This window comes from Poecilia mexicana, unplaced genomic scaffold, assembly GCF_051168715.1.
Source record: "Poecilia mexicana isolate PSO_F unplaced genomic scaffold, ASM5116871v1 scaffold_17, whole genome shotgun sequence".
NCBI lineage: Eukaryota > Metazoa > Chordata > Actinopteri > Cyprinodontiformes > Poeciliidae > Poecilia > Poecilia mexicana.
Window position 1 is genome coordinate 15,743,121 of NW_028263386.1, and position 21,231 is coordinate 15,764,351.

The window sequence follows — 21,231 nt, forward strand, 5'->3', positions numbered from 1 at the left end:
GTGAGGCGTTCTCTGTGCAGGACTTCTATTATTGATTACATTATCATCATGTTCTCTCTGCTGCAACACAGTAACACTAAAGTCCCATTAACAGAGGTAAGAAAACGCGGGCTTGATACAAAGAGGCCCCAGTCAGAGGCAGAGGCCGTTGCCTCTCACATTTCTCTTCCTGCGTTTGTCTCCACATCCTATGTGCACACACACTGTACTGTTTTACAGTGACGGCACATTTTTGAGTAAGTTTAATTATGGCAGCTGGTAAATCAGATCTGGTAAAAGAAAAAAAAAGTTTGAAACAACAGAAAATTTTTTTAATTGTGATGGCAGTGAAAGAGAGAAAAGAGGACAAGAGTAACTAAGCTCTGTAACTGAGTCATTACTTAATGAGTTCTGTGCGAACTTCTTCATCCATCTGTTAATTTTTGAACATTTACTTTCAAAGTTCAAAGTATTTCTTGTAACCCTTCGAAATATTATCTAGCGGTGAACCTTACACTTAGAGGCTCTTTTTAAATTGCACAATGGGACGTTTGACACAGTCATGTTTGCTGACTCTTGCAGCGGACTTTTTTTTTTTTTTAATCTGACCATTTTGAGATCTATTTATTTTTAAAGATGATATTTTGACCCATGAATCATTCAGGCATAAGATAAGTATTGTTTTTATAATTGAAAATCTAGGAAAGAACAATTTTACTTTACACACCATTATGAGCAGACTGTCACAACGACACAAACTGCTTCCAATTCTTTAGCTGAATATCTGAATAATATTAGATATATTCGGTTTGTCTCACCTGCAACAGTATTTTAGTGATAATTATATCATTCTATGTACTGGAAAGTATAAGGACCAGACAGGAGGGTTACAAAATACCCTCCAAAGGCCTCAGAAGAACTGTGGTAGTTTTGGGTACCACAATTATTTTTACTTAGAAAATGTACAAGATAGAAATATTAATACAACAAATATTTGTATCCAATACATAATTTCTGGTGATGCGCCGCTGTCCTTCAGTTCATCGTTATAGTGACCCACAAAATGGTGCCCATGGCTTTGTGATTCTCAGACTAGTGCCAGTAGGGGTCGCCAAATCGACACAAACCAACTGCAAGTGTTGGGAAAAGACATACTACCACCTTTAAGGGGCATGCTGCACTAATCATGTACCCTCTACACACACACACACACTTACACCTGATGGTGTGTGTTCAGTACTCTACAGCATTTTGTCCCCCACATACATTCACAGAGCTATCGTTTCTATACCTCCAGGTCCCAGTCATCCTATCCCACTGCTTTAATTATGCACACTCAGAGGGCCCCCCTGTCTGAGGTTTGGATCCAGGTGATGCTGCTCACTGGCTTTATTGGTTCTGGGCTTCTACAAGGTAAAGAGCGAGACATGTGTGTTTTCTTCTCTTGCGTTTTCAGCTGAATGTTTCTCTTGTCAGTGCTGTTGGCATCCTCATTACACTGCAGGGGAGCAAAATGTAAGTGTGAGTAGAATTTTGCTTACAATTATCAGAGGAATGTTTATAATATTGCTTATCGTTTTTGAATTTTGGATCAATTAAAGATGAGACTTTTCTAAAAAAAAAAATAGTTACCTAAGTTGCTATTTAAAGAGGTTTCTTTAAGACAACTATGTAACGTAGCTTTTCTAAATTATCAAATTACTCTGCTTTATTAATCATTGTAACACAGGAAACTTGCATTGAGAAATTCATTAAAATTATATGAAGCACTAACACTGTAATGCACACAGCTGCCAGAATAATGCAATTCAACATGTGGATAAATCAAAACATGGCTTGAAATAGATAATATGTTTGGATCCAGTATTCAAAGCAGCGTCTCAGTTGCTCCAACAGGCTTTCTCCTGCACTCTGCTGGGGGCTACTATACATCCACTGCCCAGGCTCCAGTTTCACCACTTCCTGTCTCAGTTTCGAGCACTACAGCCTATGTCTTTACATTAACTCAGTGTGTGTTTGCTATTAGACAACGTTCATCTCCTGGCTGATTGTTGTGAAGCCGTGTCTCATTTCTGCAGCATTTCCTTCTTCTCCTGTTATATTGGTCTCTTTTGTCTTTTCAAAAGAGGGGCCGCTGCTTCTTGGATCTGCCAGAGTGTGAGATAGGAGGAGAAGAAGAAGAAGAAGAAGAATGGAGAACAATAAGGTGACCATCGATCTGAAATAAAAACCACCTCAGTGGAAGGAAAATGAAATGCTTTAAGAACAGGATAAATAGTTGCATTTGATGGAGCTGCTAATTGCTACATTGCGTTGAAGATTAACACTCAAGTAAGGTAGCATTAAAGGAAGATTTTGGAACCAGAACATATTGAAACAAAAGCTGCATGTTGGTTCGGCTGTCCTTTAGAGCATTGCTCATGCCTGCTGTGTGTCTCCCCAGCAGCCAGTGAAGGAAGTTCTCCCCCTGCCTCGCCACCCCACCCCACTTCCTGTGACCTCCACCTCTCCGACCCCTGCTGCCTCCTCGAAAAAACACCCTACAGGGTCCATGCAGCAGGTTCAACTGGCCTCCTCAGGTAATGAGGCCAGAGATATCGCTATGCTTCTGCCAGACTACAACTACAAGTTTCATTGGATTTTATTTGAATTTTAATACAAAGAAGTTAATTTTTTAAATGAGGGGGAGACATAATTTTCTTTTTTTTTTTTTTTTCTTTCCTCTACAAATAAAAATCTGAAAGTATGGCATACTCATAAACTCTGGTACACATAAATAAAATCAATTGCAACCGGTTATTTTCAGAACTCGCCTAGTTAAGTCTGTCTTTGTGATTTCATAGCTTTTCATTGTGATGTTTTTTTGTCAAGCCCCAAAAGCATCACGACAAGCAAGGGACACACTACCCACATCAGTGGTGAAATTGTGGGGACATTTAAATCTGTGTTTGATTGTAAATTAATATAAAAGGAAAAATATTAATATTATTAATAGGAAGAGTACAGTATGTGTCCAAACATACCAATAAATGGTTGCCCACTCAAGGCTGGGAAAGGTAAGCGTTAATCAAAGACACAGTGAAGGGGTCTACAGTAACTCTGGAGAAGCTACAGAAATCCACAGCTCAGCTCAGAAATCTGACTTTGATACAACAATGAAAAGAAGTGTGAAATTATATAATTTTAAATATGTTGTTCACACATTTCAAAACAGACTTTCACTCATTGCTCTAAGCCACATTGGTAAAACCATATGATTTGACCTTTCACCTTTGTTGTATTTGCTTACAGTGGTGACATCCTTCAATCACCTGAGGCCTCCAGAGAGAGACCTCACGCCGATGTCTCGGATGAAGCCTATTAAATCGCTGAAGCATGCCGGCTTAACTGCAGTCTTCACCGGGCAAACTGTGAGTCATGTGGCGCAGTCCTCCAAGTGAACATTACACCCTCCTAAAAAGTTCAAATCATCTTGAATAAAAAAAAAAAAATCCTCTTGCCAGAAGAATCGCAATTACTTAATTACAAAGATAAAAACTGTTTGGCAATTTAAGCGATTAAAAGGCGCCTGCAAATGCAATGAAATCAAATGGATAAACTGCAGTTTGTCAAAAATTGAAATATCTTAACATGCATGGCTAGATATCCGGACATCAGTGGCGTCACTCTGTATTGTGTCATTGAAAACCAATAGTGGCTTGACAGCGAGGAGGTGCAGGAGGAGGTACCAAGTGTCAACATGATCTTGGCTGACATTGACTCGCTGGTGCCAACCCACGATGAAACTGGACGCCCCATACCAGAATGGAAACGGCAGGTGATGGTTCGGCAGTTCCAGGTCAGGATGCAAGATGAAGAGGTAGAGGAGGCACAGGTACTCCTTCATTGTTTTGTGTGGAAAAAAAAAAACAAAAAAAAAAACAGAGCACATTGTTTTAGAAAGAAAACAACCAATAATGTGAATGTCCAAATAATAATGTAAATGCTTTTTAGTTTGACAATCCTCGAAAGATGAGACGTTTTTTAATGCAAGCAGCCCCAGAGAAAGTGATGTTTATATAGATTTTGAGTGAAACATATTAATGGTTTTCTGTCCAGTTTTGATAACGTTGAGAGAAACGACAGAAAAATTACTATTTGGAAAACCACACGGACTTTGGAGGTCTGAAACTATCGAGCTTGAAAAAAATAGCAAAACTCTATGAACTCTGCACATAATATGCTTTATCAACCTTCTTTTTCATTGTGGATGAGTCACTGTTGCTTCTGATCCCTTTGAAGGTAATTTTACATATGGACTTATTGTGCTGGTGGCTTCCAATCACAGTCTTTCAATGCTGAAATTCACAGATCTCACATCTTTAACAAAACAGTGTGCATAACACCTGAATTTAATGATTTGGATGTTTGATCCAATACTTTTGTCAAAGTAGTGTATGTCATCAGATGTTAAGCCTCATTATTATCATCTGTACTTTTGTGCAAAATGCTAAAGTTTTATTTAAAAACAAATAATCATGCATCAGAATTATGAATTATTTTTTTATTGTTTTGTTTTTTTACAGAATATGTTGAATGGCTACATGCCACCGGATTCCTGGAAATACTCCCAGACTCACAACGCCATCTTAGGGCCCTTTGGTGAACTCCTAAAAGAGGAAGATCTGGTTTTCTTGCAGCAGCAAATTGAGTCTGTTTCTCTGCAGAAACGTTGCCAGGCTTATGAGTTAGAGTTGACCAGGCTAACCGAGGAGTTAAAGGCAATCTTACCTGATCCTATCGTCAATATTTCCCTCAACAAGGAGATTCTACAAAGAATGGACTCTGAGGGAAAAATACCCTTGACTCTACCCGTCTGGTGCGATCGTGTCTCAGAGATTGTCAAGAACATGTCTCTGCTGGTGGCCAATCTGACTAAAACACAGAGAAAAGAAAGCGAGTGGGGGTCGGTGGGAGGAATGGTCGAAGGCATGATGAGTTTGCAAGAAAATATAATTGCCTCTGAAATTGATTTGGACTCGAGATTGATGCAAGAAAAGGAGTCTGCACCTGCGGAGACATCCAGTGGATGTAGGATACCCCATATTGGGATGGCGTCTGCTTTCAGCCATCGCTTGGAGAGCAGCAGCTGCAATAGAGAAAAGAGAGAGAAGGTGGAGAGGGAGATCCAGCAGTCTGGTGTGTCAGTGAAAAACCTCAGGTCCAACTTTGAGGGTCAGATTGGAAGCATTTATCCCTTTGCTGGGGTTGTACATGGAGCACAGCGGCTGAAGGGCAAGAATTGGGTTGGACCATCAGCAGGAAGCAGTGATGACGTGAACACACTCCTTAGTCATGGCGCCATTAAAACCTGTGGAGCTGTGATGGAGACCACCAGCTTAAGGAAAGAGCGGATAGTTGTGTTATTCCTGAGTCACTGGAAGAAGTCTGCATATGCCATCTCAATGAGAGCAGCAAGACAGAGACAAGAAAAACCTGCAGCATCAGGGAAAGTGGCTACAGCTCAGCTGAAACAGAAACCCCACTCTCTGTTCCGGTTCTGCCAGCAACGAGGTGCCGTGGACAAAATGTTAAACTCCTGGAGGAATAAGCTGGCGTTAAAGTACACTCAAAAATCCCAGTTGGTCTCCTCACAAAGTTCATGTAACTCCCACTTTACCTACTCCCCAGAGCAGTTCCTGCCAGAAACCGATGGAGTCTCAATGAGTCACGACAGCTTGACCCTCGACCTCTTCATGCTGGGTTATTTCCACATCTTAGAACAAGACCTGTCTGCTGAGGAGAGGAAGATGAGACATCTCCTCTGCTTTGAGGTTTTTGACCATATCAGTTTCTTCCCCTGGGAGAAGGTGCGGGATTTCCACAAGGCCGTTCTCCAGGAAATTCAGTCTGGGAGGCGGCAGTGGAGCGACGGCTTTGAAGACCTCAAACATCAATTCTTCGGCGAATCGACACCGTGTCGCTGCCCGTCGTCACTGGTGCCAGACTTTAAACCTGTACCCAAGGTTATAGTCCAAAATGCAACTCCAGATGAGAGCGGCAGTGACGCGGACGTTTCCTGTTTCAATAATGAAGATATATGCAAATATATCGATCGCAGTTTTGCTTTCTGGAAAGAGAAAGAGGCAGAATTGTTTGACTTTGAACACTGAGCTAAAGTTTGATGGGGAGTATATTTGGACAGAATGACATTGAAGAGCTTGCTTTAGATGGATCCTAAATAAAACACAGAGAAAGTATTGTTGATGATCAGTTATTGCAAACAAAAATACTTCAGTATTTTGAAGAACCTTCACCAATTTTGGAAGTAGAGAAAATGCGTTTGAATTTTAGATTTTTAAACACCCAATGTCTACAGATGTCCAAGGTTTCCAACTGCAGTTTTGTTGAACACAATAAACCCTTTCATGCATAGCGGTCACTGCAGTGGATAGTTATCTTAAAGCCATTTTCTTGTATTTCACGTTGATTTTTATGCACACAGACCACAAAAGTGGACACCAATAAATCATACAATACACTATCAACTACTGGCCATCCACTGTTAAGTGCAAAAAAATATTTATTAAATCTAATGTGGCAGACAAACAAAAAAGCTACTCAGGAATATCCACTACTTTAGAGGACTCTTGCAGGTGAAAAAAAAAAGTGATATTATGTAACCCCTATTAATTAATTTTAGTGATGTATTTTCCAAATAACAACTTTGTATTTGGTAAAAACTACAACTAATCACCTCGTAAAAATTGTAGGTTTTTTTTTTTTTTACAAAATTTGTTCTCTTAACTTTTTTATGCCTTAAGAAAATAAAAAAATAATAAATTGGAAAAAAAAATCCTGACATAAAGGATCATAATTCATGCATGGAAGGGTTAACTAAGATTATATCCCTAATTATATCACTTGTCACAGCAAATAAAAACACGGCATTTAAGATACAAGACCAATACAGAACGATACTTTTAAGCACAGAAAGGTTGTCTTAATCAAAAATGTGTTTACTGTCTACACAGAGATTCTTATTTTAAAAAAGGAAGGCCATGATTTTAACTTGATACATGAATTCAGAGCCAATTAGCTCATTTATATTGGGGCAGACAACTATGTCAACTGGATTTTAATTTCTATCGATGACGTTTTACCGTCACCGTGTCTGTTCGTTACGTTTCCATCTCGAGGAAGGAAAATCATCTCTGAATACGAACGGAAAGGTAAGGGATTTGAAAGAGGTGAGGTCGCGCATGCGCAAACGCTACCTAAACTGACAGGACGACGCTGAGCTGCATTCCCACCATTCTGTGAGGAGAGGAGGATCCTCCTGCGCACCCATAGCCGAGAGAGAGAGAGAGAGAGAGACGCAGGCCGATAAAGAAGAACAATATACATAAAATACATATTTAAAAAAAAAAAAAAAAAAAATCTAAGTTAGACTTTTTATCTGCCGCCATGTCAGCCGGAGGAGATTTGGGGAATCCCCTGAGGAAATTTAAACTCGTGTTTTTGGGAGAGCAAAGCGGTGAGTCAGTGATCGGTGAGAGGTTTGGACGTCGAACATGTGTGTGTGTGCATGACGAAGAATACGTATATAATCATATTTTTTGACATGTTAAAGAGGTTAAATTGAATCCAGAAGATGTTGGCCTGGGTGTATGTGATGCCGATGTTAGTGCTGGCAGCATCAGTGGGACCAGGATAATTTGATTAACGGAAGACAAAAAGGAGAAGAAGAAAAAAAGCCGCATACGCGTAAATTCAACTTATACATCAGGAAATGTGATTGCGAATGAGCGGATGTGTATTTTCGCAAAAGCTCCTAACTCGTATCATAGCAGGCGAAATGAATGGGGATGTTTTGATGTGCTGCAGTGACCGTGAAATATCTTTCTTATCTTTTCCCTTTTTTTTTTTTAATCTCCATCCCCTTTTCCTGACATCCCACATGATTGTTACGCATGAAAACATTTCAAATATCTCCCCTTGGTCAGTTTTTTGTATTTTTAGATAGGGTAACAAACAGTCTCCCATGTGTCAGTTCGGGACACACCCTAGACTGCCGATGTCTGTAGCATCTCCAAAGCACGCAGTCTCTTGCTCTGTCCCATAAATTATCCCAGAAAAACAAGAAAGGCTTGACATCGCTGAAAGATTATACTGCGTTATCAATAATCCTTTCTTTTAGGGTAAGAAGGTCTGTGATTTCATGCGATGGGATAAATTGGCAAGAAGAAGATCAATAAAGGTTTAGTGCCTGAAGACATCCTCAGATATTAGGCACCAAAAAGTGGCAGCAAAAAAAAAAAAACAGTCGATATCCTATAAAAACAACAATGATAAAGAAAGGATAACCAGATCTGATGTGACAGTAGGTCTGTGATTTCTTAGTGTGTTTGTGTGTGTACGTGTGTGTCTGTTTTATTTCTGTGTGAGAGTGTGTCGACTAAAAGCATCTGTGTGAGTGTGTGTTTGTGTGGCCTGTACTGCAATGTTTGCTGTCCATGGTGCTGAAGACAGGCCTGGTGTGGTCTATCGCTTCAATAAGGCTTTCAAGGCTGGAGTGTTAAGGAGGCCTGCTGGACATATACGCTTTCCATCCACACTTGTGTGCAGATGTGACATAAAATCTTCCTGTGGATTGATGTAAATGAGCATGGGGAGCACAAGGCCCACTTTGGTCCATTTATTTATGTTCCTAAATATCTTTATTGAGATTAGTTCATTTCAGTTCACTTATTTGATCTATATAATGTCACTTCACAACGAATGTAAACTCAGGACAAAAAAAAAAAAAAAAAAAGAATCTAGTTCACACCCAGAAATCATACTCCTAGAACTCAGTTATATAGACATGTTCAATAAGAAGCATTCCTTTATTTGATCTCCATGATAAAACACTGCAGTCCAATGAAAATCCATTATGCCAATTGGTAAAATGTTACAGAAACCATGATTACATCAGCACGTGACTTGACTACAGTCCTTCATCTGCTTGGCAACATCGAGTTTCATGTGGCAAATCCTGCTAGAGCAGCACCATGCCAAATAGCAATCATCATTGCAATATCAGTAAGAAAAAAAAAAAAAGATCCCGAGCATAATTTGGATGCAATATTTTCTATCTGTTGTGCATCAAAACTTTGCTTTCCTATGTGAATGGCCCTTCAGATAGCGCAGTAAGGAAAGTGTAGTTTACGTCCAATTAATATTGTTGTTATAATTATCAGCAATAACATTTCAGTGTCACATTTTCCTGATGCAGGCCTAATGTTGTTTCCTCCTCTGGCTGCTTCATAAATTGCTGTCTCAGAAACCATTAGACGATAGGAGTGTTAAGTAACTATAAACATGATTTGTTAAAATGTCAAAGAAGAGGTACATTTTAAATTTAATTTCCATTAGCCTTGAGACAGTGATTTGGCCCTGTGGTGCAAGGATGCAGTAAGTGCGGCTGAACGCCCAAATCACCTTTTGTTAAGACTTGAAATTAGCAATCACTTTGCTGTCAGATTTATGCAGAGTAAAATTGTCTATGCAGCATGTGACTATGTTTATTCTACATCTCCGGTAAATGATGTTTAAGGGGTAGTTATTCCCTTGTTTATTTGTACACTGCTTATATATTTTAGAAGTAGTAGTAGATTTTTTTGTTAGTTTTATTCATTTTCTTAAAGCAGAGGTGCCCAAGTTCAGTCCATCAGCTCTACCATGCTGTAACCTGTAGGCGCCTCCCTTCTCCAACACACCTGAATCACATGAATGGCTCATTACCAGGCCTCTGCAGGGCTAGAATGCTGATGAGCCATTTAATTCAGGTGTGTCGGAGAAAATTGCAGAAGTCAAACAGTTTGCCTCACTTAATGTTTTCCGTCATTGTTAGAATATTGACCATTTGAATTTGTCTTTTTTTTTTTTCGCTTTGTAGGTTGGATTGCTTGGTACATGTTTTTTTCAGGATCTCAGCCAATCGGATTCTTCCAGAAAGTTCCTAAAAGGCTGACCAGATGGGGGTCTACTTAAAATATTCACATGGCAAAATAAAACAAGAAACAAAAGCAGAATTTCAGGAGTTTTGTTACTCTGTGGCCATATTTAGGGGAGTAAGGAATAAGAAACCTGAAGCGAATAATGAACTAAAATATCAGCATGCTATGAAGGGCAACAAAACAAATAAAGTACTTTTGTTGAAATAAAGAGGGGTAGGAGGTAGCCGACCACCAGGAGGGCTGTCTGCCATAGGATAATTTGCCCACGTGATATAGATCTCATTAAATGGAAGGATAAAGTTCAAGGAAAGGGGTGGATGAGAAAGGGAAGAAAAGGACGACAAAGTGTGTTAATTGCAGACCCGCTTATTTAAATTTTTTTTTCCTGAGAAACCATTTCAAATGTTGGATATTCTGCTCCTGACACAGCTTTCGTAGAACAACTCCATTTGAAGAAATAGTTTGATTAAACATTTCACCGAGTGTTTCAGCTAACAAAACCGACTTCTGTGTGTTTTTGGTTTCAGTGGGGAAAACATCTCTCATCACCAGATTCATGTATGACAGTTTTGACAACACGTATCAGGTGAGGCTCAGAGCTCAAACACACACGTGTAACATGTGAATGAACCTGTTAGGAAGTATTGATTGAGTGGATAGATCTGGTCAGTAAGTGCACTTCAGTATTGAATGATTGGGAAATTTGTTTGCGCAGGAATAACACTAATAAGTGTTATTGAACTAAAATGTAAACTGTGAACTAATGAATCATATTAACGGCATTGTGACTCAACAGATTTGTCATAATACAATCAAGTATTTTTTTTAATAATAACCAAACTAAATGTACTAAATTGCATCATAGCACTATGAGTTTTCTTTCTTTTTGTTTGTTTGTTTGTTTGTTTGTTTATTTGCTTGGTTGATTATTTCTGTAGATACATAAAAATGACTTTGCTTAGAGCAGTAAATTGTTTAAAGACTCAGTTTTTCGCCCTTTCTTTTCTCACAGGCGACCATTGGAATTGACTTCCTCTCAAAGACCATGTACCTGGAAGACCGGACAGTAGGAAATTCTGATGTTCATTCTGGAACCTGCATGTAGAAACATTGCACTTTTAGGGTCTCAGTACGCCAATGTCATTGAATGTCCTATAGCTTCCGCTGTGTTTTGACTAATCTTTGATTTGATTTGCTTAATCGCTGCTCTCTTTATGCTCTAACATGATTATCTGAAGGTTATTTCTCCTAGTAAGAGCTTTGGAACATTTTTTTTCCCCCTTGCAATAAGCTGTAGTCATGGATCATCTTCTTTAACTTGTGCAAATGCTATTTCTGTCGCGGGATATTATCCCCTGCCAGCCTGCACGAGCTGATATGGGCTTATCCCCCAGAAAAAAAAAAAGAAAAGAAAAAAAAAGCCTTTACTTGTGTTTAGCTTGTGTGAAGATTAACAGTTTACGTACAAACAGCTCTTGAGAGTGTGCATGTGTGTTTGTGTGTGTGCGCGCGCGTGTGTGCGTGTGTGTGTGTGTGTGTGTGTGTGTGTGTGTGTGTGTGTGTTCAAATTCAGGTAAGGCTGCAGCTGTGGGACACAGCTGGACAGGAGCGTTTCAGGAGCCTCATTCCCAGCTACATTCGGGACTCTACAGTGGCGGTGGTCGTCTATGACATTACAAGTGAGTCCATGTTGAGCCCTTTCTTTTTTTAAATAACTAAGTGTTTTTGCACACTGGTATTTAACGTCGCAGTGAGACGCCGACTCTAAATTGACGCGTCGATCTCCACAGATGTAAATTCGTTCCAGCAGACCTGCAAATGGATTGACGACGTCAGGACGGAGAGAGGAAGTGATGTAATCATCATGCTCGTGGGCAACAAGACAGATCTGGAGGAGAAGAGGTAAGCACTCTGTTTTGTACTCAACTCCAACATTTAATTGCCGCTTAAAAAAAAAAAAAAAGGCTGTTGAAAGCAACACGTCAGAACTGAATGAATCAGCCTCAGATGTCGAGTCTGGCTGGATTTCCCCCCGCAGGCAAATCACGATCGAGGAAGGAGAGCAGAGAGCCAAGGAGTTGAACGTCATGTTCATCGAGACCAGTGCCAAGACAGGCTCCAATGTCAAACAGGTGATCCTGGCTGTTTCACCGTATTTTTTTTTTTTTACCGCATTTATGGTGCAACTTTGAAGCAAATTGACAGGCAAAGACAATTATAGTATTTTATATAGATGTAATTGATGATAAATAGCAACAATGTCTGATGTCTCAAAATCTATTAAGATGTAGACAAAACTAAATAATGGACAAGATGTATCAGCCAATAAAAGTCTATATATCTTTAACCCTTTAAAACAACAATGACTCGTCACCATTTGTTTTAGTTGTGTTTGTATTTGCTTTAATTTCATGAAAATTAAAGCAAAAGAAGAGGAAAAAGTGCAGTTTTAATGGGTGCCCTACAAAAAAATCTTGCTGAAATGAATGATAAACAATATTATTTCTAATGCTAAAATTTACATTTTTACTCTATTCAGAAAGATCCTAGGCTGGGACCTTTTTTTCTAATAGTGCAAATATAAATATAAAAAATAAACCTCTACTATATATATATATATATATATATATTTTTTTTTTTTTTTCTCCACGTTTTTATTTCTCTTTCCAGCTGTTTCGTCGAGTCGCGGCCGCCCTACCTGGGATGGAAAGTCTGGACGACGCAAACCCCGAAGGCAGTATCCTTTACAGCTTTTCTGATGCGCCGTTTCGAGAGCCAAGCGTCTTGAGAAGCCGGCAAGCTTATTTTTAATCTTTTAGTGGCTGCTGGCAAAAAACACAAACAGTCAGATGAGCCTTCTGTCTATACGGAAGCACCCGCCATTAAACGATTTATGCCCGAGAGGCAAGGACTGCACAGAGCCAGGAAAGAGGCTCTTGGTGCAGGGTTTGGCACCACATAGTGGCTGTCAGAAAAGTGACAGCAGGAGAGGAGGAGGCACTTAGAGAATAATGTCAATTAATTGACGAAATAGAGTTTAAAATAGATGCTGTGTTTGATGTATGTTCATTCACCATTTCGTTCTATTGTACAAGAACGTGCACTGAGAATTACAGATCTGACGCTGATGCTAGGAGTCCCAGTGTGTTTTTCTTGACGGCACCTTCCCAGTGATTGACATCAAGCTGGACAAACCAGCAGAGCCCACTGTCCCGGAGGGCGGCTGTTCGTGTTAATGCAGAGCTGTTTCTGGATGGCTCCCCTCACATCATAGGCTTTTGTTGTGTTGCTTTATACTGGCTAGCTTCCAGTTGACTTCTCTAATTGGATATAGGAGCCAGACCTTGTATCTGATTGGACAAATCAAATGTTATCTTTCAGTCTTGTTCAGTTGTAAGATATTGTATACTTTGTCAATATGTAAGACTGGAGGAGGAGGGTAAAGAAAAAAAAAAGAAATAAATAAACATGTTGCGTTGAAGAGGAACAACTAAAGAAGAAACAGTGTGAGAAAGAAAAAAAAAAACCCCGAGAAAAACGGAGCGACCAACAGAGTTCTTTTCGCTGTTATGTTTTGTATTTTTTATAAATAAAAAGGGAAAGCACCAAAAATGATGCCTAAACACGGAAGGGGGAAAACGTCGGAGGGCCGGCCGTTTCTTCTGACGGCCGAACACGTCTGAATGTCTGCAGCACGCATGCACGCTGATCTGTTCTTTGACCTTTGACCTGCCCTCCAAGGTCTCGGTGCGCTGGAAGGAGGCAGAACATCTTAGAATGTTTTATAGCATCTCTCTATAGCATCTCATGACAAAACATCTCTCATTTGATATTCCCCCACAAGGGTCAAACAACCAGTAGGTTCACCTAACAGTAGCTGTGAAAACGTGGCACTCTTTCTCTCTTTCTCTCTCTATCTCTCTCTCTATCTCACTCTTTCACACTCTCTTTTGCTCTCTCTTTCTCTTTTATAGAACAAACTGTACTGTGGTAAGAAAAAAGAAATAATTAAAAAAAGAGCTAATAAAACAGACAGCTTACTGTTACAACCCCCCCGTCCCTCCAGTTTACCCTCCGCCGTTCCTCTTTTCCTCCCTCTGCCTCTCTCCTTTCAGTCTCCCTGTCCCCCCATCCCGGTAATACACATATAACAATCCACTGTAATGCACTGCACTGTATATAATAATGTAATATGTATGTTGTGAACGTCCCTCTGTAGAAGTGGTCCTTGTTCACCAGTATGAATAATGTAATAATGTTTAATGATTAATAAATTAACAGATTAAAGGGCTTCACTCTCCTAACCATCTACATTCACCTGGTAGCAAAATGGCGTATTTCCTTTTTATTATTTATATTTTTAGAATATATTTTGTTGCATGGAATAGAATAGAATATACTTTAGTGTCCTCCCTAGGAGAAATTTGTCAAATAAAGAAATAAACTAAAACTGAACAGAACACCAAAGATATCGCACACCTTCCAGGCCTCAACATGCTGTCTATTTAAATAAAATGTCGATTCAACATTTTGATGTTGACGGTTACAAAAGAGTATTTAAAACAGGTCTGTTTAGTTTTTGAGTTGCTGTTTTTGAGGTTTTTTTTTTCCGGTGAGAGATTATACTTAAACATACTTCAGTTCAGGACATCCATATTCTATACCTGCTTACTCTTGCACAGACGTGGGTAATGTCAAGAGGTCGTTGGTAACCCCCGAACAAACCAATCCATCATAGGGTCACACAGAACAAAAAAACTATGCAGCCCCACACACTCATAGCTAAAGGAAATTAAAAATAACCAATTCATCTAATAGTTTTGTTTTCATGTTTTAATTCAGATCTGGTAAATTCAGCTCAACAACGAACAGTAATTAAATGCAACTGGATTCATGCCAGTTTAATGGATTGCAATGAAATTCAGCTTAGTTTGTTTTATTTAACGTTTTTTCAGTGCACCTCAGCTCGGCTAATTTTGGTACAAATTCTTGCATTTTGACCTTATTTTATTCAGTTTAAGTCTAGAACAATACATTTTGATACAGTTTGTTTTAGTTATACACATTCAACACAATTCATATTCATTCAAGTAAACTGAAATTTGATTTAGTCCAGTGCAGTTAAATTGAATTGTATTAAGTTTATTTCAACTAAACTCTGGTCAATTTGTTGTAATTCCACATTACAAAAAAAATAAATAAATAAATAAATAAAAAAATTGAAAAATCTTTCAATGGGCCTTTAAAGAAGGACAAAAATCCTTTCTAGCTTTAACCATCTCAAACATTTCAATACTCCAGTACAATAACATTGTATCCAACACAATCAAAGAATGTCCAACTTTTGCAATTGTAATCTTGCTGAAAAGCAGAAGGCATTTTGTGACACATAGGAAGTCATTTAAGATATTTTTAAATATATTTTTTCACTTCAAAAAAAGAAAAAGAAAAACACACAGGCAGCTTCACTTTTACTTTTGGATGGATATGATTCAAAAGAACTTATCTCAGACCATAAAGGAAACATAATGAATCCCTTTTAAAAAATCACCAAGGTGAACACTAGAAAGTTATATTAAATCAACAAATTAACAGTGATAGACAAAGATTAGGCTTCATATCACCTGCTGAACTTAGTGTTCGTCACTCCAGATATCAACTTAAACAAATCTACAACAGCACTATTTACACAGGCATTTTGTGTCTCATTTGAGAAAAAAATAAAGTACTCTCCAGCTCCTAAATCATGAGCAACAGCTGGACCATGAGCATAGCCCCCATGTAATCCATCAGCTAATAGTTTACACTTCTGATTTGCTGTTTCCAGTTCACTGGAAAGTGATAATTATGACACTAATGCTGAGCTCTCTGTGGTGACTCAGAGTCTGCAAATCTGATAGTTGAGGGGAAGTTGAGATGGAAAGAACCTTTTAGGAGGGAAACTGTCATTGTAAAACAGCGCGTTGCCTCGCCTTGCTCTCCTGGTGCAAGAGGACAGGTATTCCCCTGGATGAAGGCGGTTGGTGTCGTTGGTGGACAACCAAACTCCTCAGAGGTCTAAGGAATGGGTCTTCTTCTGGTACGTCAGGTCTGTGGTCTCATACGGATGTCAATTTTACTTCAACTGTGACCAATAATTGTGTATCTAATACAGAAATTAAACACACTTTTACAGGAAAATGGAAAATGGTGTACAATACGTAATATTTCCTGGCATTCTTGAATGGCACACCTGTCAAAATTTCTCCCTTGAATAGGACACGCCTCCTCCAGACGGGTGAATGTACGATCTCAGGCCTGATCGGCTCCTCATTGAAGTTCTCGTTGTCACTTGAAGCAGATCATGTCCAGAGTGGAGGTGTTCAGGGACGCCAACCTTCGCTCTCTGCTGCGCGAGCTGCGTACTGACATAGCGATGGCGGTGGATGACCCCTTTCCTATTGTGTATGGCTTGGCAGACAAAAACATAATCACAGAACAACAGCTGCAGGTAAGTGAAATGAATATATGTCCAAACTTTTATTTAGAAGTGAAATTCTTAAAAAGAAAAAAAACATATCTATGTTTGTGGATAACTACACTCAGTTGTTTGGTTTAGATTTTGACGGTACAGCTCTATCCGTGACATAAATCTGTATATCTGCCATGCGGTGTTTTGAAACCCACATACTAGAGCATTTTGTTTTCTCTAGGATACTCTAAAGAAGGAAGTCAGCGAGGGGATTCACAAAGCCATGTACTCCCTTCTTTCATGGCTGATTGAGCAGAGCAGATCAACTCTCCAGGCTTTCTGGAGCAACCTATCCAAGGACTACAACATGGACAGCTACCCCAAGCTAAAGGCACTTCTCGCTAACCTGAATACCAGTCTGTGAAGTCCAATTTCCTTGAAAACATTTCCATCTCATAAAAGTCTCGTCTTGACCTCATCTGACTTTGACCGACTCATTCATTCTGCTGATTCTGTCCATTTAGGACCGGACGCTCCACGGTCCAAAGCTGAAAACAGATCTTCTGGAGGAGTAAAAGCTTCTCACAGCAAGAAGAGGAGCCATGAGGACAAGGTTCAGCATTCAGAGTATCATGCGAAGACGAGCGATGGAACAGGTCATCTTTACTTCCCTCCAATCAGTTTCTAATCCAACAGCATTTTTACAGTAAACTTACTGACAAACTGAGCTTAGCGTAACTTAGATTTTCTGATCTTTGCACCAGTGAGTAAAGTCAAGTTGTACAGAGTGAAGAGTGAAGCGCGAGCACTGCAACTACCATCTGGAAACAGTAATACAATATATTCTTGATTGAAATGAACCTGCGTTGCTTTTATTTCATGTCAGAAATATATCAGAAATCTGCTACAGGTCTGCAGGTGGTATCTTCCTCTGTTCAGAGAGGCGTAGCCCTTTCCTCTTCTTCATCTTCCTCCTCTTCAGATCTTCCATTCAGCCAGGATAAAAAAGAAAACATACAAATCAAACAGGAGCGTACTGCACTGGATGGTAAGACATTGAAAAACTGGCATTGTTACTTTTTAAACTTTGATGCTTACTGGCATTGGGAGACATTACCATCTGGTAACATGTTTTTTTTTTTTATGTGAGAAGTTGGTAGCGAGATGTACTGTTTGTTTGTTTTTTCTGTCTACATGAGAAGATATTTGAGGCAAACGGTGCTGTCTTGAAACAGGCTCCATCAGAAAGTGCATCAAAGGCGCTGAAGGTTTTCCCTCGTACAGTTTAGCAGAGAAGTCCCACGAAAAGTCTAAATCTGCGAGTGCCAGGTTTATCCACCAGGGGGAGGCAAACACAATAATAGTAAGCCATCAATGTTGTCAGTGGTGCTGTTTTATTTCTCATCTGATCTCAGCTGTACGTGTTTGTTGGTGTGTGTGTATAGATACACTCTAATGACGATGAGTGCGCAGTGTGTAAGGATGGAGGGGAGCTGATTTGCTGCGACGGCTGTCCTCGAGCTTTTCATCTCGCCTGCCTCAACCCTCCACTCACTTCCATACCGAGGTAAACGGTTACAGAGGTAAATGTGAGAAGCTTTTAGATCATAGGCATTTGGTTAAAGTCTTTTAAAAGTAAAATGCATTTTTGTAATTAACAGCGGCTCTTGGCAGTGTGAGTGGTGCTGTGGGCTTAGAGTGAAACAAGAAAATGCTCTACAGCTTGTCCAGGTGTGTATGTAAAGGCTTTTGTTGTAATATAACATTTAAACACTGTCTGAAAAGAATACGGGTGGACTTTATATACTATTTTTCATTATCAACGATGATTATGTTTATAATGTCAGTCTGTAAGTGTCCACTTTAAGTCAGTGCTTTACTTAAAGGTGGCGCTCTGTTCTCCAATTCAGGTTCTCCCCACTCAGCCTCAGCAAACCAGCATCAACACCACCAACTCCATCTTGGACAACTCTTTCTACCCCACTTTGTCATCCTCCCTCACGAGTGTCACGGCCTCTGTCAAAGCATCGAATGGCAAGAACCAGGTGAGGAGTTTTACTTTATCTTTCCTCCACCTTTGGATCTTCTTTGCCGTTTCTGCTGCCTCTTGCTCGTTACAAATGCGATCTGTGTGTCCAGTGCTCAGGTGGAGAGATGGTTGCCGTGAGGGAGGTGTGTGGTGTTTGCCACCTTGGGGGAGATCTGACTCACTGCCTTCAGTGTTTAAAGCATTTCCATGCACATTGCCACTTTTCCAAGTAAGACAACCACTTTTTTTTTTTTATCAGTGACATGAGAAATATGTCGGATGAAATAATACAAAAATTATTATGATGTACAGAGCCTTGAATGTCTCCAATCAATTGGAGACATTTATACAGATCAATCACACTGCAAATGCAAATTGGATCAATTTACATTTGCAGTGTGAGATAATACTATAGGGTGCTGTGTAGCAACCATTGTTTGTTTCTTCTTATAACTCAAGCCAAAATACACTGATAGCAATAATTTTGACTCCTGGTTTCGTGTTCAGATCCCTTATTTTGTGTTTCGTACCCCATAATGGGATCGTGTGCCTAATTTTTCAGAACCATTGATTGGTTACTGTGCAGAGGAAATTTCTTGGAGCTCCCTCTCTTTCAGGCTAGTATTGATCAGTTGTACCAGTATTGCACTAAGAGTGTGTTTGTAGAGTCAATTCCCAAGTGCTGGCTAATGGATTACAAATGGTGTTTTGCAGTAGTAACTCAGGGTCAGTACTTTCAGAAAATTATGTTAATTATGAATGAAAGATAGATGTCCTGTACTTTTGTTGCACTACCTTTTTGATATTGGCTTTAGTTTTAAATTTAACATAAATCAAATCATTTGAACCAGTTCCACATAGACCTTGATGTACTAAAATGTGAAATGATTTTGGAACTGTGTTTGGCTTGGTGATTTGGAACAGTTTGAAGCTCCCTGTCCGCAATCCTCAAATTACATATTGATCGAAGGAAACCTGACACACTTCGGTCTGAGTCACTCGCGATGTCTGTGTGCTTCAAAGGGGAAGATCCGTCTGCCTGTCCTGTTCCAGGCCATGGGGCAGCTCTGCAGAGAAAGAAACCGAGCCCAGAGGCATGCAGGTGTGTCTACACACCTTTACAACAGAAACAAAGGAGAAGAGAAGCCTGCACATGCTGCATTGTGATCGTTGTGCTCTTTCTGGTTTGTGTTTAGCTTGCGCCTTCAGTCCAGAACTCATTCAGTCAAGATCAGAGCACTTCCTTCTCCGAACCAGTCATCAATAAGGACGAGCTGGACTCCATCTTGGGAGATGTAAGGGTGATAACATACCAAATGATGCAAAAAAATAAAGTCATTATCTTCTTCTCTGATTGATGTTTTATTTCTGCTGTACTTTAAGTGTATTCTGATTTGACTTAAGCTTTAGTAATGATTTATTATTTACATAGCAGCAGGATCGACTGGGGATGAATGTTAGACTCGGGTATTAACTGGCTGCATTTGCCGTTCAGTTCAGTTGATCTTGAAGAACGCATCATTTTGAAACGACAGCTGGATATGTGCTCACATCTCATCTTTCTTCTTCTTCTTCGTCTGCTCTTTCTGTGGCAGCCGAACTCCATTGACGGCCTGTTGCAGTGGGCCTTCCACAGCATCTCCAGGCCTCTTCCAGACTCCCAGGGATGCTACAAGTGAAACACAATTATGCACTCGGGGATATAAAAACAGGAATGATAAATTGACCCCCGGGTAATTGAATTCAAACAGCATAGTCACTCATAAGTTACAGTCTCTCTCCCACTTTAATTTGGAAATAAATGTTTTATGATTGGCAGTTTAATTTTAAATTGTCTTATAATTTTTTCCCCCTCACTCTTTTCTCTGTGTGTTTCTGTACTTGTGCCAATAATCTTAAATTATATGAACTTTGAAAAAACTTTGAACTTTAACTAATTTTTGTGATCTTACCACAAACCTGGATGCATTTCAGAAGGATTTGATGTGATTGAATATTGCAGAGTCGTAAAGTGGAAGGAAAATATTTGCAAAGTGTCTCAGATCAGACACTCCAATTGGATGGAGAGGACCTTGAAAATACGTTTTCAAAAGTTTTCCAGAGTCCCAGTTTGATTTATTTGTGGTTTTCGACTAAGCCATTTAAACACATTAAACTGCTTTGATCTAAAACACTGTATCTCTGGCTGCATCTTTAAGTTTCTTGTGCTGCTGAAAGTTTTTTTTTATAACCTCTAACCCCCCATCTAATATTGCCATCGAGGGATGGTGTGTTCAAGATGATGCAGTGTCAGTTTTTCCTTACACATGGCATTTTGCAAGGATAAAATATTCAAGTTTGGTTTCATTAAGTGTGAAGATTGTGGCTTTTATTGGACAAGACATGACAAAAAAAAAATCAAGATTTATAAAAACTTTCTATGCTGAAATATATGTTTTTGTGGTTGTCAGAAAATGTTTATTTTTTTGCTAAAATAAATAAATAAATAAAACACATCCCATATGACAGTTATTTCAGGAATGTTTGAAAGAAACAGACGCTTTGTGGTACATGTCGGTTCTCTCTGACCCAAGCTTCACCCCAGCACATATTAACAAGCGCTTCCAGGGTTTCTCTGTAGCATCAACAACGCACTAGGGTCAAAACTCACACAGGCATACTGGCAATGGACTTTGAACCGCTAGTGTAACTACCGCAGCCAGAATTTTATAAAAGCCTTTATCTTTGTTTTCTGTTTGCTGTTGTTACCTAAAAGGTCCCTAAATGCTACAAGTTCTTTCTGTCTGCTGACA

At 39.4% G+C, this 21,231-nt stretch overlaps 3 protein-coding genes across 4 annotated transcripts; all 3 read left to right on the forward strand.

The window, feature by feature from the left end:
* Positions 1-2,399: 2,399 nt before the first annotated feature.
* Positions 2,400-6,218, forward strand: espnlb (espin like b). The gene is given in 5 exon segments (XM_088014681.1): positions 2,400-2,408; positions 2,411-2,558; positions 3,271-3,389; positions 3,674-3,853; positions 4,545-6,218. Coding segments are annotated over 5 exon segments (2,043 nt in total). The 3' UTR covers positions 6,132-6,218.
* An 803-nt stretch (positions 6,219-7,021) lies between these two features.
* rab6bb (RAB6B, member RAS oncogene family b) lies at positions 7,022-14,276 on the forward strand. The gene is made up of 8 exons (XM_015012240.2): positions 7,022-7,495; positions 10,487-10,545; positions 10,972-11,025; positions 11,533-11,638; positions 11,750-11,861; positions 11,998-12,091; positions 12,630-12,696; positions 13,131-14,276. Exons 1-8 carry the CDS (start codon positions 7,426-7,428, stop codon positions 13,193-13,195), a joined length of 627 nt encoding a protein of 208 aa, XP_014867726.2. The 5' UTR covers positions 7,022-7,425; the 3' UTR covers positions 13,196-14,276.
* Positions 14,277-16,237: 1,961 nt separating this feature from the next.
* On the forward strand, positions 16,238-20,934 carry aire (autoimmune regulator). 2 transcript variants are annotated; one of them, XM_088014663.1, is made up of 13 exons: positions 16,238-16,449; positions 16,652-16,826; positions 16,935-17,066; positions 17,175-17,240; positions 17,321-17,482; positions 17,700-17,773; positions 17,856-17,977; positions 18,072-18,141; positions 18,321-18,455; positions 18,550-18,668; positions 19,463-19,541; positions 19,636-19,734; positions 20,035-20,934. In XM_088014663.1, exons 1-13 carry the CDS (start codon positions 16,303-16,305, stop codon positions 20,116-20,118), a joined length of 1,464 nt encoding a protein of 487 aa, XP_087870789.1. In that variant the 5' UTR covers positions 16,238-16,302; the 3' UTR covers positions 20,119-20,934. The 2 variants fall into 2 exon arrangements, with proteins under 2 accessions (XP_087870789.1, XP_014867721.2); XM_015012235.2 differs by having other exon boundaries at positions 17,321-17,458; positions 17,646-17,773.
* Positions 20,935-21,231: the final 297 nt, after the last annotated feature.